General features: G+C 34.0%; 1 protein-coding gene across 3 annotated transcripts in view; it reads left to right on the top strand.

The window, feature by feature from the left end:
* Positions 1 to 26,505, top strand: part of Thoc2 (THO complex 2) — a 119,900-nt gene that overhangs the window by 34,216 nt on the left and 59,179 nt on the right. For all 3 annotated transcript variants that reach the window (XM_033760164.1, XM_033760165.1, XM_033760163.1), the window contains exons 5-12: positions 3,689 to 3,759; positions 4,571 to 4,692; positions 5,317 to 5,450; positions 13,825 to 13,991; positions 21,179 to 21,271; positions 24,093 to 24,248; positions 24,821 to 24,993; positions 26,172 to 26,367. In XM_033760164.1, coding sequence (XP_033616055.1) covers positions 3,689 to 3,759; positions 4,571 to 4,692; positions 5,317 to 5,450; positions 13,825 to 13,991; positions 21,179 to 21,271; positions 24,093 to 24,248; positions 24,821 to 24,993; positions 26,172 to 26,367 — 1,112 coding nt within the window. The remainder of the gene's footprint in view (positions 1 to 3,688; positions 3,760 to 4,570; positions 4,693 to 5,316; positions 5,451 to 13,824; positions 13,992 to 21,178; positions 21,272 to 24,092; positions 24,249 to 24,820; positions 24,994 to 26,171; positions 26,368 to 26,505) is intronic.

The raw sequence follows: 26,505 nt of genomic DNA, 5'->3' as shown, positions 1-26,505 counted from the left end.
AGGATGAGAAATGAGCTTTGGAAATACAAACTTCTTTTCTATTTGTCCAGAATATATAAGAATTCATATAAGATAAAAAAGGAATAGTTCTTTGACTTAGAGCAACAGGGAGTGTCCTTCTGTGGAAAGCATGGACTTAATGTGTTATAAATTTATTTCTCTAAGTTTAGATAAAGATTAAAATACTTTTGAGCATAATTTGCCCCATCATTTTTGTGCTTTCCTATAAACTTGAATCTAATAGAAAACAACGATAGCCATTATATTCATTTTAAAATGACAACCTCTGAGGGTCCATCAAGCTATGATGAATTATTTTAGCTCATTAATTTTAATTCCTCCAATTATATAAATTGCTTAAATGTCTTACTGGGAATCTAGAATTTGGTCTCAGCAAATATAAATGCCTGGGCTCGGTCCTTTGGGATATTTCACATTTCATAACAGTGGTAATATAGGGAACAGGTCAATGTATGTGTGGACTATGAGTGATAAATGAAAAAGAGCAGGCTATTGAGCAAATGACCATATGTTGTAGTTTTCGTTTCACTGGCATAATTATTGTATTGTTTTGTTTGTTTTGTTTTGTTTTGTTTTTTTGGTACTGGGGATCGAACTTGGGTCCCTGCGCTTGCAAGGCAGGTGGTGGAACCACTGACCTAAATCCCCAGCACTACTGGCATAATTATTAATAGTGCCCTTTTTCACTCTCAAAACTGTCCTGATTTTGATGATGAAATACACATTTATGCTATTTATTGGATCAATTGATTTATGCCAAGCGAAAAACCCTTTAAGCTTAATTTTTGAAACAGGTACAAAAGATATTGTATTAGTTTACAAAGAAATAGGAAGTAAGTTTCAATTAAAAATTTGTTTTTGTTTTTTTTTTTTTGGTACTGGGGATTGAACTCGGGTCCTTGCGCTTGCAAGCCAGGCCACCGAACTGCTGAGCTAAATCCCCAGCCCCAAAAATTGTTTTTTTACAGTAAATTTTGTAAGACTGAAAGACTGATTTTTGGTTAACATCTTGTGGAATCTGTTATTTGTTAGGGTCAGGAGTATACTTTGTCTTTGAGTAATCATTACTAGTCTACTTATTCTAGAAATTTTTATTGATTTAATAGGATGTAGTTTCCCTTCATGGTTATTTAGCAGTATGAAATATTGTTACAAGTCATTGTTTTTTACTAGTAACATGAATTAATGAAGATGCTATTTGGTTGCTCTTGGGAAATTTCTTTTAGCCTATCGAGTCCATTTTTACAGGCAAGATTAGGACGGCACTTGGAAAGAGAATTTCCCTCACCTGCCCCCTCACTCACCTACCCCCACCCTTGGCAGAAAAAAATGATCCAAGGGTGATCCCAGACCAAGGTAGGGGAATAGGAGTAAGAATTTGAGCTATTGTTAATGATGATGATGGTGATTATGATGATCATGATAATGATGATAATATAGGTGCTATTTTTGGAGCACCTTCCATGTTTTAGGCATTATGTTAACCATTTAATTTCATTTTAATGCTCACAGTAAATTCTGTAAGTTAGGTGCATGGATTAGGAAAAGTTTTAGAGAAATGGTGAATTTTCAAAGCCATGCATCCAGTAAGGCAGCATTTGAATCTGGATCCTTTGTCTTCAGTGCCCAGGAACATTTTTTTCTAATATATTAATGATAAGGAAAACCGGAGTACTTTCCAGGTTAAGATAACAACTTGCTTTGAAAGACTAATCCTATGAAGATGATGGAATGAAAGGGGGACTCTAGTTTAACTTAGTGCACTGATGGGACTTCTGAGTTGGTGTGGGTAGTTGGTGACAGAGGACAAGAGTTGGAAACAGCTATGGAATTTTTTTTTAGTAAAATCATAGGGGAAATTAAAAGATAATTTTTTTTGGTATGGGGATTGAATTCTGTTCCTTGTGCTTGTGAGGCAGGCAGTGAAACCACTGAGCTAAATCCCCAGCCCTAAAAGAGAATTTTTAAAGTGCGAATTTAGGGTAGAGGAATTAGGGATAAGTGAGTTTATTGGAATGGCATTATGAGTTAAAATAAAAAGAATAAGGAAAATGCAGTTGGGCTAACAGCATATTACATTGATTGTTGAGACAGCACAGCTAAGAAATTTACTGTGTTGCTATTAAAAGTTTGGTCCCATGGTTAGAACCAGAAACAGTGGTAGGTATCTTAATCAACTCCTGTGGCTGAGAAGAGAGCAGTCTTGAAGAGAAAAGAATGAGAGAGTTTCCAAGTGCTCTGACTCTAGGGGTGAATATTAGGGACTTTGTGGACTGGAGGCTAAATAGTTGGCCTTAAAAGAATGAGCCCAGTTTAGCTGGAGTTCCTTAAGGTCAATATACATACTGTAGTTGAATTTCTAGGCTGAGGAAGAACTAGAAGAACAGTAAGACCTGAGTGTTCCTAAGGTTGAAGAAGTATACTTGGATTAAAGTCTTAGTGATAAATTGAGGTTTTACTGCAATTTACATAGCATAAGTCATACCATTCAGTTTTGTTTTATGGTACTGAGGTTGAACTCCGGATCTTAAAATGTGCTATGTAAGTGCTTCTACCATTGAGCAAATCCCTGGTTCCTCAGATTTTTGTAATATACTTCAACCAAGTTTGTTCAGCTACAATGGCCAGAATATGGGGAGATGAAAAACTACATGAGAAGGAAAAGTGCAGGAGAATGGTTATATTTGATGATAAATCCCCTTTTCCTTTTTTTTTTTGCTACCAAGATAAATCCCCTTTTCATTTGATTGTCAGTGTAAACAGTAGAAATTAAACTGAGAGTCATGAGGGCACATCTATTGTATTGGTAGATCACTTAGAAGACAATTTTTATTGCTTTACTAAAACTGCCTTCTAAAAAAATAGCATGTTCTAAATCATTAGTTGATTTTTAAAAAAAGTTAATAGTATGTAATCAGTAAAAGCAGTAATTTGAAATTGGCCTTGTTTGTAATCTTGCTGGTTGAAATTGGTGTTTAGCATTAACTGTTTCATTTCCACTATACCTCAGATCTGAAAATTGACAGATTTTCTGAATAATTGACTGAAACTCAGAGGTCTCAGTTTTAAAATATTTGAATAGGAAAAAATGAAAATACTGAGTTTTTATTTAGTGACTGGAATTGTCATTCAAAATAAGATTTTAAATACATCTTTTCATACTGTTTTTATGAAAAGTTGGTGGATAGGTAGTTTGGTTAGAACATGGGAGCTGGACCAAGATAGACAAGGCCAGAGGTTTGAGCTTTATGAGTAAGACGATGTTTAGAGTTAGAAGAAATATTTGTAGTTATCTACTTCAGCTTTGCAAGAGATTGCATCATATCTCTTTTTTAGCATGTTCAATTATTTAAACTTTGTTAGAATATTTTTCTTTTTAAGACCATTTTCTTGAAGCTTTGTAGCTTCCATAGCCATAGGAGGTAGTTCCTTTATGACCAACTTAGCATTTTAAGACTATATTATAGGTGACAGAGTAAGTCTCCAATGTCAGGAGAAATTAAAGCATTCATATACATGTGAAATCTCTTGTTAACTATAGTTAAAGATTTTTCCAAATTCAGAATGAGGCATTTTAAAATTAGCTAGTTTTAAAGAAAAAAACATGTTATTGCTAGAGAGTTTAGAAAGATCAACCAAACTTGCCTCTTTTTCTCCATCATTATAGATATTGAGACAAATTGTTTAGAAGAAAAAAGCAAGAGAGACTATTTTACACAATTGGTATTAGCATGTTTGGTAAGTTTTACAAAATACTTTTGCTTTCTAATCTTTGTATTAAATGGTTATGATGCAGTTAATCATGTTAATGAATAATATTGATACTCACTTGAGTTCATTTGTAAGATGAGATTTGAGTTTCGAAATGAAATGTTTTGTGAAACTAGACATGCCATTTCTGTGAAATAGACATGTGACCAAATCATCTAAACTATACATTAAAAACCTTGAGTGTTATACCTGATCTGGTAAGTTCTTAACAAGGGAAAAGGTAAAACATCTTAAAGTAATTATAAATGAATATAGATAGCTTTTAAACTGAATTTTTTTCCAGAAACTGTTAAGACAGGAAACATGGAGGTAGTTTAAAAAATAATAAATTTAGTAGAATTTGTCACAGTCTTTGTCTAATAAACTTTTATATTCATACATTTAGAAACAAGTAGGAAACACTTTTTCTCAGACCTGGAAAAGTATCCTTGTCTTAACTGTACTAGAATTTGACTTACAGTAAAAACTAAAGAAAGCTGAAGTGCTATATTAAGTGAAAATTCAGTTAATTCAATGAGAATTTCGTCTGTACTTGTTTGTAGGCAATGTACAGCATGCATATAATTTGTAAATGAATTTTTTGAAAGAGATACATATTTCAGTGTTTGGAGAGCCATCATTGAAGTTCAAGTCTTTTTACAAATTCTGAGTTTTCTCTCTCTATATAATATGTATAATATGATTTATATGTTTTTATTTGGGAAATTATTATATTTAAGATTATAGATGTATAGTTGGAAAGCTAAAGAATAAATCGCCTTTAATATTTTTAATACAGTATTTAGTTTCAGACACAGTTCTGAAGGAACGCCTAGATCCAGAAACATTGGAATCATTAGGACTCATCAAACAATCACAGCAATTTAATCAAAAGTCAGTTAAAATCAAGACAAAACTCTTGTAAGTACATGTTTCTTGTGCTACAGATAATGTAGCTGAATATTTTTTATTTCTTATTTTGAATCTAGCAGTTTCTAAAGGTGCTTTGAAGGTATTTTTTGTTTTTGGTTAGGGTAGAGCTTGTTTTTTCTCTTCTAAAATCAGCCTAAAATTGAATCAGTAGTGAGCTTTACCTGAGCAAAACGAATGTTAAGTTTGTCCATATTTGCAGTTAAAATAATATTCAGTGCTTTTTTTTATTAGCAAGCATTTACAACTGTGGCTATACTCAAGGTATATTCTTAGTCATGGTATGTTACTGTTCCTTGTTATTAGCAATATTCTGTGTTACTGATTTTTCCCTATGTAATCAACATTAGAGCCATCTTATAAACTAGTATTGTTTTCTATATGAAAAGATACACAGGGCTGGGGATTTAGCTCAGTGTTTCCACTGCCTGCATTGAAAGTGCAAAGACCTGAGTTAGATCCCCTGTACCAGAAAAAAAACCAAAGAAGTAAGCTTTCAACAGCTATTCTTAGGATTATTTTAATTTGGAAATATGCAGAGAAGATAATATACTACTCTGTGTAAACTTTCTAATTGAAATTAATTTTATTCCCTTAATATTTATCTAATTTCAGCTATAAGCAGCAAAAATTCAATTTGTTAAGAGAAGAGAACGAAGGATATGCCAAGCTGATCGCTGAATTGGGGCAAGATTTATCTGGAAATATGACTAGTGATTTAATCTTAGAAAATATAAAATCTTTAATAGGTAAGGCATATCTTGAGTGTGTGTGCGTGTGTGAGTATATATGTATAAATATATATTATAACATAAACTTTTTTGACTGTTGGAGACTATCCAGAAATACAAAATAAGTACATTGCTTAAAATTATTTTTCAGTTAAAAAATAAGATTGTCTAACGTAGACTTTTATTAATTTGTTAGTAATTATAAAATTTAACATTCATGAAAAATCTTTCTGTCACCTGTGTGTTTATATTTATTTCTGATCTCTAGTATTTTTATTGGTGATTGTTAAATATGTCTCAGTCATTTTATAGATGGCAGAAAATATGAAAACTTTAATGTTCAATGAACTCTTGAACCCCAGTGATACATGATTCTTTTGAACTTGAATTTGAAGAAAGACCTCTTATAAGGGACGTTGGTGCACATTTTATCTTTACTGCACCCTCTTAAAGTAGGTATAAGCGGAAGCTGGGCATGATGGTACATGCCTGTAATGTCAGCACTCTTGGGAGGTTGAGGCACAAGGATAGCAAGTTTGAGCCCAGCCTAGGCAACTTAGTGCTGTCTCCAAGTAATAAAAAATATGTCTGGGGTTATAGCCCAGGGAAATGACCCAGGGTTCCATCCCTAGTACTGCTGTTAAAAAAATAAGTGTCGCAGAATGTTGCAAAAGTGTTATTATCTCTACCATTTTTCTTTCATTTGCATTGAGCATTTGGAGGAAATATTCAAATTTTATAGAAAGAGGAATTGTAAAATAGGATAATCCTGATTTTCTGAGAGTGGAATGAATTTGCTATTTTTTGGGGGGTATTGTGCTTATGGAAGATTTTGCGATAGCATAATGTCTTATGTTTTTAGTCCTACAAGAGAATTTTCTTGCTTCATTGGTTACATCTTAGGGAATGCTTAACCTCAGCTTCTGAGTTCTTTATCTTTGTTTTTGTGATTTATGTGTGACTAAGAAAGTAGGTGGCCTAATCCTTATCCATTTTCTACAATACTTCTTATAGGTACCCAAATGAAAGTATATTTATTGCTGGGCATGGTGGCGCATACCTGTAATCCCAGCACTTGGGAGGCTGAGGCAGGAGGATCGCTGTGAGTTCGAGACCAGCCTGGGCTACATAGTGAGTTCCAGGTCAGTCTCAACTACATAGTAAGACCCTGTCTCAAAAAAAAAAAGTATATTTATTAAAATCTTCCTTGTTCTTTGGTTTGGCTTTTGGTGACCAACATATATAGATAAATCAGCTTTTAGTTTAAATTTATCCTTTTCTTTGAAGTTGGTTCTGATAGCTATTCTACTTTCTTTGCTACTTCTGTCCTATGTTGATTTAACAGCAAGAAGAGTGGGCCTGTAGGGCAGCCGGGTTCTTGTTTTGTTTGTTTTTTGAGACAGTCTGTTCACTAGGTAGTTCAGGCTGGCCTTGAAACTATGTAAGGGCTGCAGGATTTTTGGTTATCTGTATGGCAGTGACCCATTTTTAACAATCTTCCAGCAGTAAGTAGTTCCTTTCTCCTCTTTCCAGGGTAGACTACATTTTTCCTACAGTTTTTAATGTAGCTTGAGAAGCTTGTAGAAGCTTTGCTGTAGTTTTGTCTTTCCTTATATCCTGTTAAATACTTAAGATAGTATTTAGTATCGTATCCATAGAAATCCCATGGCATTTAAGCTTCTCAGTCATTTGATTTTATTGTATCTGCCTTTTTGTTGGATTGATCACCCTGTCTCTCTTTATCTTTGTGAGTTTATACCTTTTTATTCCTTTGTTATTTGGGGAACATTTCAAAACAGGACTTTCTTTTGAAGATGTGCTTTTATCTAATGGGAACGTGTATAATACTTTCAACTTTGCTCTCATAGAGAACAGGTTATGTTACTATCTCTGAAGAATAATGTAACAATCACCACCACAAGCTCATGACACAAATAGATATTCCATGAGTATGAACAATATGACTTTTTGGGCTACCCTTCTGTTTTAACCCATCAAGTGTACTATGAAGCATGGTAGAACAGATGTAGTCAAATACCACCTTCTCAAGCCTTCCCTAGCCACCCATGCCAACACTTTTTGTTGTTCCCTGATTATTTTTCTTAGCATGTATCACCATATAAAGTACATTTGTCACTCTCTACATTTCAACCACCGACGAGTTGAAAATATGTCGGGAAAAATTGCATCTGTATGAAACATGCACGGATTTTTGTTCTTGTCATTTTCTAGACAATCTAGTTAGATAACTATTTGTATAGTATTTACAGTGCATTAGGTGTTATAAGTTATCTAGTCATGGTTTAACATGTATAAGAGAGTGTGTATAGATTATATCCAAATACTGTGCAATTTTATATTATGGAACTGAGCTTCTGTGGGTTTTGCTATCCTAATGGGAGTGTGGTAACAACTTCTTGGGCAATGAAGGATGACTATACTGTGCATTTTATCCCATTTCTTTCCCATGGAATATAAGCTCCATGAGGACAATGGATTTTATCTGGTTTAGTACTTAATCTTCAGTGATTGGTGTGTAGGTGGTACATAAATTCTGGGTGAAAAATGTATGAATCTTTTTCCCATTTTCGTAGTGTTCATAATGATTCTTAGCCTATATTGCTTGACGTGGAGAAATTCTGAAAATTTAGTTCCCTGGCTCAGTGCTTGTTCCTTTCTGGTTAGGTGACCTCTTTCTTTCCCTGGTTGTCTGAAAAAGGGACTTTTCTTTGATGCAAAAATTTAGGTTAAGACTTTAATTCCAAGGAGTATAAATTCAAACTTAGTCTAGGTCTTGTCTCATCTGGCTAGAACAGCTAGTCAACACAGCATCCTATTTTTCATGACATCCTTGGATGGTTGTCTCAGTGTTTAGTCTCACTTTTTCTTCCTAGGAGCAATCTAGACAGGCAATACTTCACACAAAACTGTCTTACATCTAATCTCCTTCACAAGCTATTGTCAGAAAGTGTTAACCTAGGTTTGTAGGTATGTGTTTGAAAGGGCATTTATATTCAGGGTACTTGTTGACCAGGAGAAATCCTTATTTATTATCCTTTGGTAAAAAGGCAGTTATTTGCTCCCCAAAACATTCTTATATGTCAGTATATTTATATCCTCATAGTCTGGATCTATTTACTACAGAAGCAAGCTAGGAAGCAAAACCATTGAGTTTGTAGGGTGATTGTTATCTCAAATCTAACACTAAAATTTAACAACTTAACTAGAAATGGAAAGATTAGTAGACTTTTGACATCAAGTCATACACAGATCCTGTCAGGTGGTTTTTATAGCAAGATGGCAAAAATCATCCTTTAGAAATTAAAGGAAGGGATAGCAAAAATTAGACTCTTTTGATTGCTAAACTAAACCAAAGTACTCTGCACTTCTGAATGCCCTTCAAAAAAATCAAAGCAGCATATTGTATGCCTTAAATATATACAGTAAAAAAGTGATTGTTAGAGCTGGGTGTGGTGGTGTACGCCTGTAATCCCAGCACTCTGGAAGGCTGAGGCAGGAGGATCACTGTGAGTTTGACACCAGCCTGGGCTACATAGTGAGTTCCAGGTCAGTCTCAATTACATAGTAAGACCCTGTCTCAAAAAAACCAAAAAAAAAAAAAGTGATTGTTAGGTTTTCTTTTCTTTTTCCTTTCTTCTAAATCACTGTTCGGCAAACATTTCTCTGTAAAGCTAATTTAGTATTTTTATTTTTTAACTTTATGGGCCATTTGGTTTTGGTTACAATTACCCTGCCATTGTAGGTTGAAAGTGGCCATGAATAGTACATGAGTGAATATGACTGTATTTTAATAAAACTTTGTTTATAAAGACAGCCAAGTAGATTTAACCCATATTTCATAGTGTTAATTCTTGCTTTAAATAAAACAATTCTGCCTAAACTCTAGTCTTAGAGCTAGTTTACTTAAGTTAAATTTAGAGAATGAAAATGAGAGAAGACTGGGGCTTAGTGGTTCAGCATCTTCTCTTAGATTTGAATCCTTACTTTCTCTCCCAGAATTAGGGCTCAGACCTTCATGCCTAGTATCTTAAGATTGTAGATTGGACTGGAAAGGGTAGGATGAGAGTCTTGCCCCTTCAATCTCATAAGTTCTCTTTTTTCACTTTTCACGTGACCAGAGAAACAATACCTCAAGCCAAAACTATTATATTATTGGAAAGATTGCAGGGTATTTAGCCCCTTTGAATTCATAATTTTGAGAGTACTTCATATTTTAATTATTTTTGGATCAGTCTGCATCTTGTCACCTTTTTCCTTCTTGTCCTGAAAGAGAAGCCAGTTGACTGCTTCCTTTACCTATACTGTTGCTATGTTGAAGTTTTTTGACTATATGTTAGAAAAAGTACTACCTACTGTGAAAACAAAGACTGCTATTAGTGAAAGTATGGCTTTTAAGAAAATCTAATTTTTGTTAGGTACAAAACTATTTCCCAGAAATAGCCTAGCGTAGACTTATTAGCCTATTCTTCCCCTTCATTGCCTTTTTTTTCCCTCTTTTCTTTTTCTTTTCTTTCCCCCCTTTTTAGTAATGGGGATTGAATCCCAGGTCTTTGCACATACTAGGCAAAAACTACCACTGAACTATATCCCCAGCCCTTTACAATTTTTAAAAAAATTTTTGAGAGAAAGTATAAGTTGCCCAGGCTGTCCTTGAATTTGGAATTCTCTTGCCTTAGCATCTTGAGTAGTGGGATTATAGGAATATGCCTGGCTTTGTAGCCTTTTTCTAAGGGATTTTTTTTTCTAGGTGCTGAATCATTTCCTTTTGTAAAAACAATGGCTTTCTCTCTCCTAAGCTCAAATTTTCTAGGAATATGATTGAGTCTATTATTGTTTTCTTCTCTGAAATGTATATGCTTGACATCTTTCTCAGTCATGTTATTTTGTTCTTTTATTTTCATGTTAAGAATTTCAATTTGGCTTTATTCCTACAACAGCTATTGTCAGTTTAATCATATTTTTTACTTCTAGTTATAATTGCTCTAATATATTGAACATCTGTCCATCTTTGGGAAATTCCAGTTACTTTTCAGTGTACTTCTTCATGTATCATCCAGAAGGTGTGAACTCTACTTATGGACAGAGAAAACTTTTATTAATCTCTGTATCTCAACCTAGCACATCGTGGTTAGTTATTTAATATTTATTTAAATGGAGTGAATGTCTGGCCATTATAGGTCTGTCATTTAAAAATTTCAATGGTTTCTTGTTTCTTTCTGCAGAGGCATTGTATTTGTGCGCATGTGTGTATGCGTGTATATTCCTTAATGTAACTGATAGTAGAGGTAGGAGGCCAGGCTTATGATCTTTGTCAAGATCACATGTCTGTTGATGCTTGGGGTGGACAAAAGCCTTTCTGAGACATTTGAACACAAGAGTCTTATGTTCTACCACAGCTGCCATAGAAAAAGATGTTCTTTTTGGAAATTCATGATCCCCGATTGTTACTAGTGTCTTAATATATGTGAAATAGCTTTACTGTTGCTTAATACTTTACGGTTTAAAAAAGAATTTTCTAAACCTAAAGTGTGACTATTTTTTCTCATAACATGGAATTGATTGAACTAACTTACAGCACCTTAGGTATTTAGCAGTAGAAATCTCGTAGTAAGTTAGTTTTTCTTTTTGGAAGATAAAAAGGTTGGTATCTTTTTTAAATAAAAGTACATGAGCCGGGGATGTAGCTCAGTGGCACCCCATCTGCCTGGCAAGCTCAAGGTCCTGAGTTTGATCCCTGGCACCAAAAAAAAAGTGCAGACCATTTTTTTTCTAGATTACTGCCTTAAATTGAACCTAGAAATAGATGGGTAGTTATAGAATAGCCTCAATGAAAGGTATGCTGTTAAATAAAATATAATGTTCATATTTCAGCATATTGAAAATGTAAACTTCAAAGTAATGTCATTGAAATAATTTTTAAGTTAATATATTATTGTTCTCGTCCTTGTTCACAAGTTTTGTACTTGTGGCCTGATAGGTAATTGTTAGGTAGTCAGTTTTTCAAAATTATATTGCGTCCCTTCTGTCCTCTGATAAAATAGATAGTTATTTATTTCTACTTAGTGGTTTTTTATATTAAATTCAGAATTTATAGAATTAGATACTAGATCTACTTCCATAATCTATTGTCAATGTTATGGCAGTTTGATTATACCAGTGTTTTTTCGAAGTTTTATTGAAATCTAATTGACATTTGGTAAGCTGCACATATTTCTATACTGTATAAAGCATCACTACAAACAGGATAATGCACATTCCTGTCACTCATCCTCCAATTTCTTCTTGTCCATTTTTATTATCCCATCTTACTACTTCTTTTCTTCTTCCCAGGCCACCACTGATCTACTTTCTGTCACTATAGTTTGCTTTTTCTAGAGTTCTTTAATTGTAATCATGTAATATGTATTTAATTTTTGGTCTAACATTTCATTCAGCGTTATTATTTTAGAATAATTGTTTTGTGATGATCCCATATTGTTGACTGGGTCAGTATTTCTCTTTTATTGTGGAGTAGTGTTCCACTTGTAAGTTTTTTATCCATTTATATGTTGATGGACATTTGGGACTGTACAAATAAAGCTGCTATAAATATTTGTGTATAAGTTCTTGTATCAACATTGACATTTATCTCCTTTGGGTGAATACCTAAGAATATGATACAAAGTGTAAATTTACTTTTTGGAAATTCAGTAAGAGTTAAACCATTTAGGATTATTTTTCCCCTAGAACTTTAGGGAAACATCTTTTTGGAAAATTTGTGAAAATTTGGAGCTCTTTTTAAAGATAAGATTACTGCTTTACTCCTTCTTTTCCTTAGTATGAGAAATGGAAGAAAATATGTTCTTAAATATGGGTTGCATAAAAAGAGGAAAATACTTGTATTTGGAGTATTGGGTTTTCTAAATGATTGCTAAAATATTATGAACAAGACATAAGTTTTATGGCATTTAATATAAATAAATATGGACTTAATGGAAGTAACTGAAGATAGCTTATAAAAGGGTTCAGGTAGGAATAGGTTGCATAAAATTTTTCTTCCTGGAGGTGGTGGTGCACACTTGTAATTCCTAGCACTAGAGGGGCTGAGACAAGAAGATTGCTGTGAGTTTGAGGCCAGCCTATTTTTTTTCTTGAGAAAAAAACCTCCTAAGTCATCTTTAAGAAATGTATTTAGACCCTACATATCTCCATAAGTTGAACATAGTTGTTTTTTTTTTCCCTCTAGTGTTAGAAAAAAATGAGTATTTGCTTGTCTGATAAAGTGATTAGCTTGCAGTTAGGGACTGACTATATCTAATGAAAAATGTAAAATTTAAAATATTAGAATTTCATTTAATATGATACACATTAAGAATGGAAGTAAACTGAGGAACTAGCAGAAATCTCAGTCTCACTTCTGGTATAAGATCATGTTTTATTGAGAAGAATGGTACATAGAATTTTTTGTGTCATTTAAATACTTTTTTTTTGTTGTGTGCAAGTGATTAAATTCTCATAGCATATGATTTGACTACACTGTAATATTATGGTAACAGCTGAAATTGAATTCATATAGAATTAATATATTAATAATAGAGTGACTGGTAGGAATGTTTTATAAAGTCTATGTCCAATTGGCCCTTTTTAGCTCTCCCTAGGAGATTTGCATGGATAAATAGCCATAAATACCTAGTCAATGCTTCTTTTCCTGCTCTATCTAGGTTGTTTTTTCCTTCTCTTCTTGTGTCATCTCTACTCTTGTCATGTCCCCAACTCCTTTTGCATTCTCTGATCTCTTTGTTTAATCAGTAGCATACCTTTTTTCTAATCAGAAACTATAAATATAAATCAGTGGTACAATTTTATGGCTCTGTTGTATATATAAGATAAACTAAAAATGATTCTATACATGATGGTCCAATTTCATGAACCTAAACTTTTATATCAAACACTCCAGACATTTTTGCTTAAAATATTTTTAAAAGCCCTTTAGTTGCTTAATTTATAAAATGCATTGTTTGATTTTCATATTTTGCTGAGAATTAATCATGTGGATCTCTTTCACTAGCCTGAGTAATAGATTGATGAGGTAATGCAGCATAGAACATTTACTTAACTAGTGTTACAGGTTCTGGGCTCCAGCCCTAGGCTTGTCATTAACCCTTCTTGTGATTGGACAAGTTACATTCTCATCTGTAAAATATGTAGAGTGTTATTTTTTTTATGATCTTGAAAATTACAAAGGTTTCCCTCTGAAGGAGAGGAAACAAACTTTTAAGTTGTTTTTAAAAACATTTTTATTTTGCTATATAAGTTGTCCCTGAAAATTATTGGCTTTACTAGAAATGACATATAATCACTTTTGAATTTGTGTATATCTCATCTGTTACAGGATGCTTTAATCTGGATCCCAATAGAGTTTTGGATGTCATTTTAGAAGTGTTTGAATGCAGGCCAGAACACGATGACTTCTTTATATCTTTATTAGAATCTTACATGAGTATGTGTGAACCGCAAACACTGTGTCATATTCTTGGGTTCAAATTCAAGTTTTACCAGGTAAAAAAATGTATATCTGTATATATAGGTTAACATCATACTTTTATGTGTATTATTTAATTTGACTTTTATTTAATAATAATTGGTTTCAGTTCATTTTACTAGAGCAAATAGTTACATGGAGAGCTAATAATGTGTTAAGTACTAGAAGTATGAATGATGTGATATGAAAGTCTAGAGGAATGCATAATTAAATTTTGTCTCAGGAGAGATAGAATCAGTGAAGACTTCATCGATATAACCCTTTTAAAACCTGGTTCTTGAAGGATGAGTAGGAGTTCTTTTAAGAGTTTTCTATGCAGCAGTAACAGTGTGAGAATGAAGATGTAGTGATGTAGTGATGTGAATATATGTAACTTAATTAAGGAATGGTCCACAGTCTGCTATGGCTGGATTGTAAAATGGGAAAAGGGGATAGAAAATGACTTTGGAAAGGTAGGTTTGTTTTATTGTCATGAGCCTTGAATATTGTGTTATCAGTTGCGATTTTATTGTATAGACAATCACTATTGGAATTTTTATGGATTTGAATCTTGAGGCATATGTTACATCATTTTTCATTAAGCTACTATAATTGCTATCAAGCTAATCTATGCCTCTATTTCTCTTTCAATCCATCTTTTATATTGTGAAATTATTACTACTATTACTTTCTAAAAGAGATTTGAATGAAGCACTTCACTGCTCAAAAGTCTTTGCTGGTGGATGAAATTAAAACTTCAGCAAGTGACAGAAAAAGCTCTTTACAATCCAGCACTGTTCTTTTTTTTCCCCAGCCTTATCTTTAAGCGTTTTTTTTCTTAACCTAATATTCTAGTTATATCAGATGACTAGCTGTTTCCTGACTTTTCTATGGACCTTTGTTCACGTGCTTCCTTATACCTAGAAAACTATTCTTACCTAACCCTCTCACTTCTCTTCATCTCGCGAACGCCTATTCATTCTTTAAGATCAAGTGTTACTTACTCTGAAATGTCTTAGATGACACTTCACTGTGTAGATTTAGTCAATTCATACAGTCTCAAAACTTGAAACACATTTCTAACACTTAATCATATTATATTAGAATAGATTGTACCTCTCTTTTTTGCCAGATTGTGAGCCATTTAGACAGGTTCTGTTCTACTAATTTCTATGGATTAATTTACTGCTTTGCCATAGTATATGTTCACTAACTGGAAATAAGTACTCTGTGCTTTAGGAAGGGAATTCTCTTGATAGCTTGGAAGAGGTAATAAAGGTCCCCATTGTCCTTTTGATATGACTTTGTCTACTTGTCTGGCAGAATCAGCAAGTTAAGAAGTATTCATTCATTGAATGTTTTTGATGTCCTGTTGCTCTGCTAAGCACTGATGGTACTCTGGTAAAGATGAATGCCTATCCCTGTTATTTTGGAACTATAGTTCAGGATAAATTCTCAAATGATATAGTGCCTGTGCCTTTGCTTGTCTTTTATTTTTGTGTTCTCTAGAATGCTCCAGAAGACAGAAAGTACAGCACATCATTGTTTAAAAGCATATAGCTTTTAAGCCCAATCAAGTCACATTGAAGACATTTTTAGGCAAGAGTGCTATTATGCCTTTGCTCAGAAATTAGCTGTGGCAGCTGTTCTTTTTCCTACCAGCAGCCTGAGAGACCACTCAATATAGGGCAGTGAAGGAGAACCTTTTAGAGCTCTCGATACAAACAGCCTGCTGTGGGATATGTGCCATAGGCTCACCACCACTGATATGGGGAAACAGATTCAAGTACTGTATTTCATCAGATTTTAAGAGGTACCATGATTGCTTTGGGTTTAAGAACATGAAGCCCACAGCTGAAGTGAAAAATCATCCAGAATTTAACTTGAGGCACGATAAATTGAATATAAGTTAGGGCTTTGGATACTGTGCATTTTAGAACATGTCACATTTTGTAATGGTGACCTACTCTGTAATACCAAGTTAGTTGAGTTCTTAGTTTTAGAATTAAAAATCTTTATATGAAAATATTTCATATAATGAAACTTTTGAGTTGGATTAAATATACCTTGGGTGAGGCATTTGCCAATATTTGATCCTTTTTTTGTAGATAATGAGCATTTTTTTCTTATATAAAAATAGCTAAGATATTTTGTTTAGAAATTACCTGATAATGGAAGAATTAAATCTCATATTGCTCTATGTAATCCCTTTCTTTTGTGTCTATTGCCAGAGCTATCTTGTCATTGAAAGAATATGTAGTCTTAAGGGCTACTAAGCATAGTGGAAGAAATGTCAGAGATTTTAGATAATTTGTGGTCTGGGAGGGAAAGTAAGGAAAGCTTTGAAAAACAACTGTTTAGGGGATGTAATCTTATGGATAGGGCTCCAAGCTTATATAGTCAACCTGTGGATTGGTCCTTTTTCTTAACTCTTTACCATCTCCTTTCCCGTCACTGTCTAAAAATACTTATTCCTTTTTATCTCAATCCATATTTTGACCATTGGGGAATTGTTTGAATTAATAGGCTTCTTTTTTCCCCGTAGTACTGATACTTCTAGGCAGATCTAAATATTCCCATTATGATGTCAGTGAGAGTGATTTTATTCTAATATCAACCTGTGATCAGCTATTTTAAATGTTTTGACTTGAAAGGATGAGAGTGGATGAAAATGGTTTTAAAAGCACATTACCATTTTGAAGAGTGGGGTAGGCATATCTTTATTCCTCTAACAGATTGCTACAATAGAGGTTTAGCAAAAACACAAAAACAGGAAGAAGGAAATACTACAAAGCATAAGGGTGCCAAAAGATAAACTTGGCTGAAGTTGTCTTATCCATAGGAAAGGAGGAGGAGATGGTGGTTTTCAACTATACCTTTGATTTTTGGGATTTATAACACAGAATAGTGATAATGGTACCATATTGTACCCTATTGTATATAACCCAAATTCATTCATTTAAGAAATACTGTCTGAGCACCTTTAGGTGCAAGGTGTTATTCTAGGCACAGGGGCTACATTCATAAACAAAAATCCTTGCTTTCATGATGCTTACTTTTTTTGTCGGGGGCTGTTGTACATTGAACTTGGGACTTTGAGCTTGCAAGGCAGGCGGCAGCACCACTGAGATAAATCCCCAGGCCATGATGCTTACATTTTAAGTAAATTATGTTTATATTAGAAAGTGTTCCACAAAATGAGGAAAAGATGCAGAGCAGGATAAGGAAGATCAGGAGTGCTGAAGTCAAAGATTTTAATTTTTAAAAAATTAGTGAGTAGACCTAATTGAAAAGGTGAGATTTAAGCCAGTGCATGAAGAATATAAGTTGTGCAAACCTGGGGAAGAGCCTACAGGCAAAGGTAACAGTCATTGCAGTGTCCCAAAGATGTGAGCATGCCTGATGTGTTGAAGAACCCTATGGAGGTCATTGTGGGTGGTTCAGGGTGATTCAGTGGGAAAGCAATAGGAGATGAAATCAGAGGTGAGAGGGAGTAGGTCACAGAGTGCCAGTGCAAGGTTCTTAGGTCTTTGACAAGGGTACTTGGTAAAAGCCAGTGGAGGGTTTTGAATAGGGGAGTGATGTGATATAACTTAGATTTTTCATTTTCTCTTTTTTTGTTTTATTATGAACATTTTCAAGTACAGTGGACCCTTGAGTTACAACCAACCTGACATAGGAACAACTTGGGTTATGACTGGAATTTTAGTTATAACTTACGAACAAAGTCTTAGAGATACAAGCCAAATGCCAGCAGTTTATGCTTCCAGATGGTCTCAGTTACAGATTTAACCCTTGACATGTTCTGGGAGGAACATGCAACATCCTTTCCTATGTGAGGTTAATTGAGAAATCCTGGGCCAGTGTCTCTTTAAGGACACTGAGATCTGCCTGTATACAGGATGAGAGACTTTGAAGGCTGTGTAGAGGAGCATGAGCCTTTAGTTGGACAACTTGGGTTACAACCAGCCCTTGCAAGCAAATTGAGTTCGTAAGTCAAAGGTCCACTGTATAAAGAAAAGAATGACTAATTATGCCTCTAACTTCATCACCTGGAATTAACTTTATTAATATGTTGCTATGCTTCTTTGAAATATGTATTAATTTATGCTATGGTTGTCATGAAAATTTCTTTCAGAATATTGTAATTTGTCTGCTTTAAGGACATTATAAAACCAGAATGCCAATTTCATACCTAAAGAGATAACTGCTTTATAATAAAATGAAACTATTCAGATTTTCCAAGTTGTCCCATAGTACATTTACAACTAGTTTGTGCATATGATGAACCAAAGACCATATGTTGCATTTGATGGTCACGTTTTTTGAGTCTCTTCATTTAGAATGCCCTCTCCCAGTTGCATTGAATTAATTGCTGATGAGACCATTCCCTAGAAGACTTGATTTGGATTTCTATGATTGCCCTTTCATCATTGATTTAATTTGCTCTTTGCCCTATATTTCTTACATACATGGAATCAGGTCTAAAGGCTTGATTATATTCAGTAAAATATTGAATGCCAAAAAACTTCAGAGATAATGATACAGGTTTCATATACATAATATCGGGTCTCTGTCTTTAAATGGAGCACTAACAATCCAAGGCTTCTGTTATACAGTGGACATCCCCTCCCCCATATCAAGTTCTACACAGATTGGTACTTTGACACCAATGTGAATATCCACTCTTTAATCAACCTTACATTAAATGGTTTAGAGTCCATGGATAGTTTTTACTTGAGCCATTGTTTGCCGTAGGAGCCCTGAATTCTTGGTTTACTAAATTTGTTACGCCCTTACATTCATTAGCTACCCCCCCACACCAGGTACTAGGGATCGAACTCAGGACCTTGCATTTGCAAGGCAAGCATGGCACCACTGAGCAAAATTCTCGGCCCTAGCTGTTTTTCTTGAATAAAGAGGAGTTGCTTATTATCAACTCAGGCCATTGTTTCCTTGAAATGTAGTTCTTCCTGGAAATTCAGGAAAAGTGCTGTAATATTTTCTCATTAATAATCAGCTTGTTGAGAAAAGAATTTCTTTAGTAACAATCTCCAAGTGTGTGAGGAGAGAAAGAAAAAAGTGTGAACACACCTATGCATGTTTGTGTTAATTAAAGTTTTAAAAGGATCCACCGGATTATGGTAACAGTGAATGTTGATCAGGTTCTGAATGCATTTTGAAGGTGAGAGTGCTGATGGATTGAATGCAGGGTATGAGAAAATGGAGATATGGACTAGGTGTTCTGATTTTTTTTTTTGACTGAGCACCTAAAAAGATGGAGTTGTAAGCAGCTGAGACAAGGGAAATTTCAGATGGAATGGATTTGGAGTGTTGGAGGTAGGAATCCAGAGTTTGAAATATCTGTTAGATATCTAAGTATAAGTGACTAATACATAGATCTGGTAAATAACTAGCACTGAATATATAGGTATATAAATCTAGTGTTCAAGAGCAAGGACTGGGATAGAAATAATAATAGGTATATTGAAAGCATATGTAGATGCTATTCAAAGTTACAATACTGGATGAAATCACCAAAGGTTGAATATATATATATAGAGAGAGAGAGAAGAAATTAAAGGACTGAATTATAGGGCACTTCAGTGTTACAGGCTTTGGGAGAAAAGGAACAGTATGCAAGGTAAGAGGAAAACAGTATGTGGTATTTTGGAAGCTAAATGAAGGAAGAAATGATAAAATCTGTCAAATGATTCTAATAGGTCATTTAAGGACTGAACATTGACTATTGGATTAGTCGTCACATACATAAAAACTGGCTATTTTGATGGAGTTGGGTTTTATTAAGGGAAAATAAGAAGAATGGAATTGGAGACAATTGAGAACTCTCAAGCAGGTACAGATGGTTGCAGATAATAGAGTGGTAGATGATGGGGGAAATAAACTGAAGAGAAAGGATTTTGTGTGTGTGTGTGTGTGTGTGTGAAGATGGGAGAGGACACTTTTATATGCTTATTGGAATGATTGAGCAGAAGAGAAAACTGATGATGTAAAAGACAATGGAGAGAATTATTGGGATTGTATTGTTGAATAGGAGAGAAAGGAGTTTAGTGCTTAAGGAGGTGGATTGACTTTAAATAGGACCAGAGAGAGTTCATGTATAAAGGCTGGTGAGAAGGTAGCATATATATGTATAGATGTTGGTAGGTATGATTGTGGGATTTTATATAAAGCCAATTGATCTAATTTTCTCACTGAAAAAGAAAACATGACTATCATGGGGAGATATTCGAGATTAGAGGAAGTAGTTGATTGCATGGATAAGACAGAGTATAATTGGCCAGCAGCATTCAGGCGCTACTTGAGACTGGATTGGCATCATGGAGGAGGTTATAGATACTGGTGATATTAAAGTTTAGGATATGGCATGAATAGCTAGGATAGGGTAAAGGAGAAGATATTGAAAAGAGAGGAAAGTTTTCAAGGCCAGCATGGTGGAAAGAGTACTTACATGTATGTAAAAATCTCCAAAAGTTAAGAAATGAGTAGAATACAAGCTTGGTGTGTTGTCAGTGTTGGCTTTTTATTTACATCTGACTTGTTATTGCCAGCTCACATTTTTCTATTCATCTGAGCCAAGCAGTTTAAAAATTATTTTGTTAATCATTCAAAAGATCCTTGTGTTTTAGTGTATGATCCTCATAGCTGACCTGGAATTGACTTTGTCATTCTGTATTTTAAAATGTTAGTTTACATGTCTATAGAGTGTATAGACACATCTGTTTTGAAGGAGAAGTAAGAAGACAAGTAGGTAATGCTTAGTAAAGAATCCAAGTAGTAAAAGTATAAGGAGAAAGTGGAAAGCAAGCAGATAGTTCTGCACTTTTACATTTGCCAGTCTTGTCTGTCTTCATGTCCATCGAGAGAAATACTTGTAAAAGCAAGTTAAGAAAACACACATACAAAGAGAAGTGCAGGAAAATGTTAGACAGTTTAAAGTTTTATTCTATTCAATTGTCAGATGTTATTCAAATGTATAATGTAAAAGATATCTCAAAACTTTTCTCATGTTTATCAGAAGATGTTCGAATGTGAAGAGGGATGCTGATATAAAAATCTTTGTCCTAAATTCAAATGTTATGTATGGTAATGAAGTATATTCTTGACTTATTTGATCTAATTGTTAATTATTACTAGATAAAGGACATGATTTTAATTGTTGCACTTTATACACTAAGTAGAATCTTTACTTTTGTTTTTAAAGGAACCAAATGGCGAGACTCCATCGTCTTTATACAGAGTTGCAGCAGTACTTCTGCAATTTAATCTTATTGATTTAGATGATCTTTATGTACATGTAAGTCATGTGGGCTGCTTGGAATATTTGCTCATCTATTCCAAGGGTAGGGCAGAGGAGTAGGCAGTCATGTAGCACTCCAAGGTTGCTTCTAGCTCTCAAGTCTTATTTTTTAAGCCCTGATACAATAATACTTTCTGTTTACTTGATGCAAATGAATGAATTTAATTTTCTTTGACGAATTATGGAAATCAAATACCTTTTGATCACCATAACAGAAGTTAAGATCAGATATGGAGGGGCCAGGGATTTAGCTCAGTGGTTCTGCCCCCTGCCTTGCAAGCACAAGGACCCAACTTTGATCCCCGATACCAGGGGGGTAGGGGTGGGTTGGGGGGAGGATTAGATATGGAATTCAAATTCTTTCAGTCATCATCAAAGTGTCTCTCATGGGGAGAAAGGCCAAGTTCTTAATTAATATATTTTTAGTCTTCTCTATCATATGAATCATGGGAAATACAGGATTATCCAGATACTTCTTCCTTCTCTCTGTAGTGTTACTCTTAGGTGTTCAAGATGAATGATGAACGTTGTTAGTGCATTTTTATTTTTAGTATATTTTATTATGTGGCAAATGACTACTATAGTGCCTTTATTTCTGGATCTAGGATTTAGAAGTATGTGATTGTGAAAATTTCTAGTTCAACAATTTAGCTGTCTGAAAATGCTTGTTTTTAGTGTATAAATTGTACTAGGTTTTGTGTTTTTTGTTTTTTTTGGTACCAGGGGTCAAACGCTGGACTTTCCGCTTGCAAGGCAGGCAGCGGCACCACTGAGCTAAATCTCTGGCCCTTATATTAGGTTTTGTATTAGAATATCTGTTGCCTAAAGATAAACCTGTCTAAAGCTGACATTATCTTTGCTGTCTTTGAAATCACTTTAAAACATCCTTGCCCATCTTTGTACATAATTGAATAAAACTTGGTCTCTACCATGGATGCAGCCATATTCTAGTAAGTAGAAAAATGGCATTGTATAATAAGTACACTGATGGAGGTATTCACAAAGTGCTGTAGGAGCTCAGAGTAGATAGTGATCATATGTGTTGGATTTTGGAATTCTTTCCAAATAGTGATTTTGATGTGATGAAGGTAACTTTGGAATCTCGTTAGTGAGTAGGAGTTGTCCAGGTTTAAATGCTAGAAAGCTTAGTAGGTAAGTTAGTATAAAGGCAGAGAGTTTGAAGAGACTTCATTATCCCATTAGGCAACATCAGAAATTTCAGAGGGCTTGGACCCTATGTATGGAAGGTAGGGGAAATGAAGATGGAAAAGTAGGTTGAGACTAAACTGTTCGAAGGGCTTTGATTGCACATAGTCTGGAGTCTATTTTCATTTTCTCTTGGGCAGAGATAGCCATTCAGGATTTAAAGAAGAGAAGTGATACACAAACAGAATATAGAAAATTGATCAGAAAAGTGAAAATTTGAAGATGTAGACAGTCTAGCATAACAAATAAAGGATTTAAAATGGTGACAAATTTAATCTGATTATGTCTGAATTTAACAGTAAATGCAAGCAGGCGATGTGTTCCTATTAAGATGACAAAGGTTGTCGGGTGGAATATAAAAATTGGCTTATTATTTATGTTAGATACATGTAAAATCCAAGGATAAAGAAATGTTCAAAGGAAAAGGAAAAGGAAAGTAGATAAAAATAGTTGGGCAAAGAGAAGTTTTGGCAAAATATGATGAGGGTCACTTTGTAGTAGTAAAATTGTGTTCATTAGGAAGACAAAACAGTTTTAGCTTCACATGCACCAAATAATATACTGTTCTCAAAATACACAAAAATAGAAATTGAGACAACTATAAGAAGAAGGATTCAGTTTGTCCATGAGAGGAAATTGCAATTGTTCAGGTAAAAGATGAGGACTTATGCAAGACATATAAGTAAAGCAATAAAAATGTGTTTACCATGCAGAATTTTAAAAAAAATGTCTTGTTTACCTCCTTGCATCAGTACATAGTGACTTTCTCTCTCCCTCCCTTTTCTTAGCTAACAGGATGAAGGCTACTGTATTTAACATTTTACCTTTTATTGTTTACTTGATATTTGTCTTAGTTACTGAAATATAGATTTCTAGGGGGTAGGAATACTTTCATAGCTTACTAAGGTGTTTAGTAGAAGCTACTAAGTAGCAGATTATTGGTTGTCTTTTTTATGTCACATTTATTATATGAAATATTTATATTAACCATCTTCCTCTGATAAAATGTAGCTGTACTTGAGATACTTGAGTTTCCTTCATTAGAATGTTGACTATAAATATTTACTTTCTCTTTTGCAAGAAAATATAAATTTGGTTGAGACTTAAGTAGGTGCCTAGAAAATAAAAAGACATCAAATGATTTTTCTACTTGACATTTTTCCTTTAGAGTTCAAATCTATTCCTTGATGATTATAATTCAGGAGCTCACCTCTCCCAAATTTGATCCATATGCAGTACTTTAATTTGGAGTTAGGCCTTAAAAGGGAGAGAAATATGTGGTCTTTTTAATGGAATAGGTAGATATTTTCTTGGGCAGACTAATAAATTCAGTTGCAAACATCAGTGTTGTATTAATTTAGGACCTTTAATAAAGGACATGAAACTTTGAGCTGCTATGTGATTTTATGCTGTATACAAAATTCAATAGAATTTAACCATGTCAAATTATAAGAAATTATTATGAGACTTAATTTTGAAGGGAAATCATAATCATGAATCAGCTAGACTTATTTATAAAATGCTTTATCAAATGAAAATAGGTACTGTTTTTTTATATATTAGCATATAGTTGGCATTCACTGTTTCATGAAATTTTAATGAACTTTTTTAGCTTCTTCCAGCTGATAATTGCATTATGGATGAACACAAACGAGAAATTGTAGAAGCTAAGCAAATTGTTAGAAAACTAACAATGGTTGTATTGTCTTCTGAAAAACTGGATGAGCGAGAGAAAGAAAAGGAAAAAGAAGAGGAGAAAGTAGATAAGGTATAAAATTTATTCTAGTGAACTTACATTGTTTTCTTTTTTTAGAATTATGCACTATATGATAATCAGTTTATGGAAGAATAATTTCTTAAATTTGTGTAAAAATCTGATTTGGGTAATGCTAATATTGTAAATGTGATTTCATTTTTAATCTGAATGGCACCCTACCCAAAAAGGCTGCCACATTTTAAAAAATATTTTGAAATATAAATTTCAAAATGTATTCTATATAAAATCAAAATGTTTTAATTGTAGATTTGCTCTGTATATAAATGTCCCTCAACTCCTAATGAAACGAACTCTAATTCCCATAATATAACATTAACTAATGTGTCATTCCAAATTTATTAAACTGTAGCATCTGTGTCTGCTAAATGAAAGAGCAGATCTTATTTTTATTTTATAACAAAAAATTCAGAGAAATGCTGTTCCATTTCCCAGGGATGGCAAATATTTTTGATACATGTTTTGATATACTGTTTTTGTGTTTAGTTCAGTTTTTAAGGGAAAAAGTTTTAAGATTTCTTAATGTCTGTATCCTGAGTATCTTTGTTGTGCCTGTTCATTTTTAGCCACCTGACAACCAAAAACTTGGTTTGTTGGAAGCTTTGTTAAAGATCGGTGATTGGCAGCATGCACAAAACATTATGGATCAGATGCCTCCATACTATGCAGCTTCACATAAACTAATAGCCCTTGCTATTTGCAAGCTCATTCACATAACTATTGAGCCTCTCTACCGAAGGTATGTTGTTGCTCTATACTTAATTGAGGTAGAAGTTTTTAAGAATACTTTTTAAAAAAATCTGCATATCTTTTCTCTTCAAACCACACATGTATTTTAGTGTGTATTCTCAAAAGATAACCATTCACAGAAGTGTATGTCTAATATATAATAATTAGTGATTTCTTCCCTAATGTCTAGTGCAATATAGGTTACACTTCTAGCTAGATTGCTTCATTGAGAGTGACAACTCTGCTCGCTTCGGCAGCACATATACTAAAATTAGAACGAGAGTGACAACTCTGTTTTTGACTTTTCCTCTTTTTTTAAGGAGATGGTTAATTCCTGAGGTTTTTACTTAGTGTGATATTCCTCTGTCCTTGATTGAGTGACTCTGAGGGAGGACACTGCTACTATGTGCCTTATCTCTCTTGGCATATAGGTTGCTGTTCAGGAAATTATTAGTGTAGCCTCTCTCATCATCCCTAGTTACTGTGTCAACCAGTCCTTTAGCCCTGAGCCTACTTGCAGTATTGGCAGCAGCTCTGGCTTTAGCTGCGCAGATTGGATCCTGCTTCAAAAGCTCCAGGCTTGTGACTCATGCACAGCTACTGGCTGCTGCCTTCATTGCCACCTGGGCTGTGGACCATGAAGGCTTCTTCTCAGAGAGTGACCCCTATGACTCCATAGTGGAAAACCTGCTCAGCAGGTGAGAATTATGGGCATGCTGCTCTTTTTAATATGATACCCTTTCGTTATGCTGCTTACTTTCCCTACTATCACTTCACTTGTATCAGTTTAAGCATGTATTCATATTTTTCTGTTTCACCTTCAGGTGTATCTGAAGTCTACCCTTTGTCCCCTACTCCCATGGCCAAATTCTTGATACTGACCAAGTTTAACTCAAATTTATGTAATATATGTTAAATATTACTTGAGATCTACATTTTTCTGGTATTTTTTTAATCTGTTAATTTGAAACTTTATCCTCTGAGCTATGATTTTGTTGCTAATGAATATTTTTGTTTTTCTATCAGTTAAGAACTATTTGGTATAATAGGCACAATTGAAATATCGAAAGCACATTTTAAAAAGAAAACATACATTTACTGATTAAGATAATTGTGTTGACTTTAAATGTGATGGTTTTAAATGATATCCTGTGTTTGTGTGTTTATAAGTTTTACTTCTTTTTATAGAGTTGGCGTTCCTAAAGGTGCTAAAGGCTCACCTGTTAATGCTTTGCAAAACAAGAGAGCACCAAAGCAAGCAGAGAGCTTTGAAGATTTGAGGAGAGATGTATTCAATATGTTCTGTTACCTTGGTCCTCACCTTTCTCATGATCCTATTTTATTTGCAAAAGTGGTGCGCATAGGCAAGTCATTTATGAAGGAGGTTAGTAAAAGTTTTCTTTCTAATGGAAAGCAAAATTTGGAAATGAAAAGTTCTTAGTATACTTATATTTATCAGGATTTCTAGGAATGAGAAAAGTTGAGTAAGGTTTGTGTAAAGTTCCTTGTGTCCTAACTATAT

The sequence above is a fragment of the Fukomys damarensis genome, unplaced genomic scaffold (assembly GCF_012274545.1).
Source record: "Fukomys damarensis isolate Sample0158 unplaced genomic scaffold, DMR_v1.0_HiC HiC_scaffold_39, whole genome shotgun sequence".
NCBI lineage: Eukaryota > Metazoa > Chordata > Mammalia > Rodentia > Bathyergidae > Fukomys > Fukomys damarensis.
The sequence above is the reverse complement of the archived record's forward strand: the minus strand, read 5'-3'. Positions and strand labels throughout refer to the sequence as shown.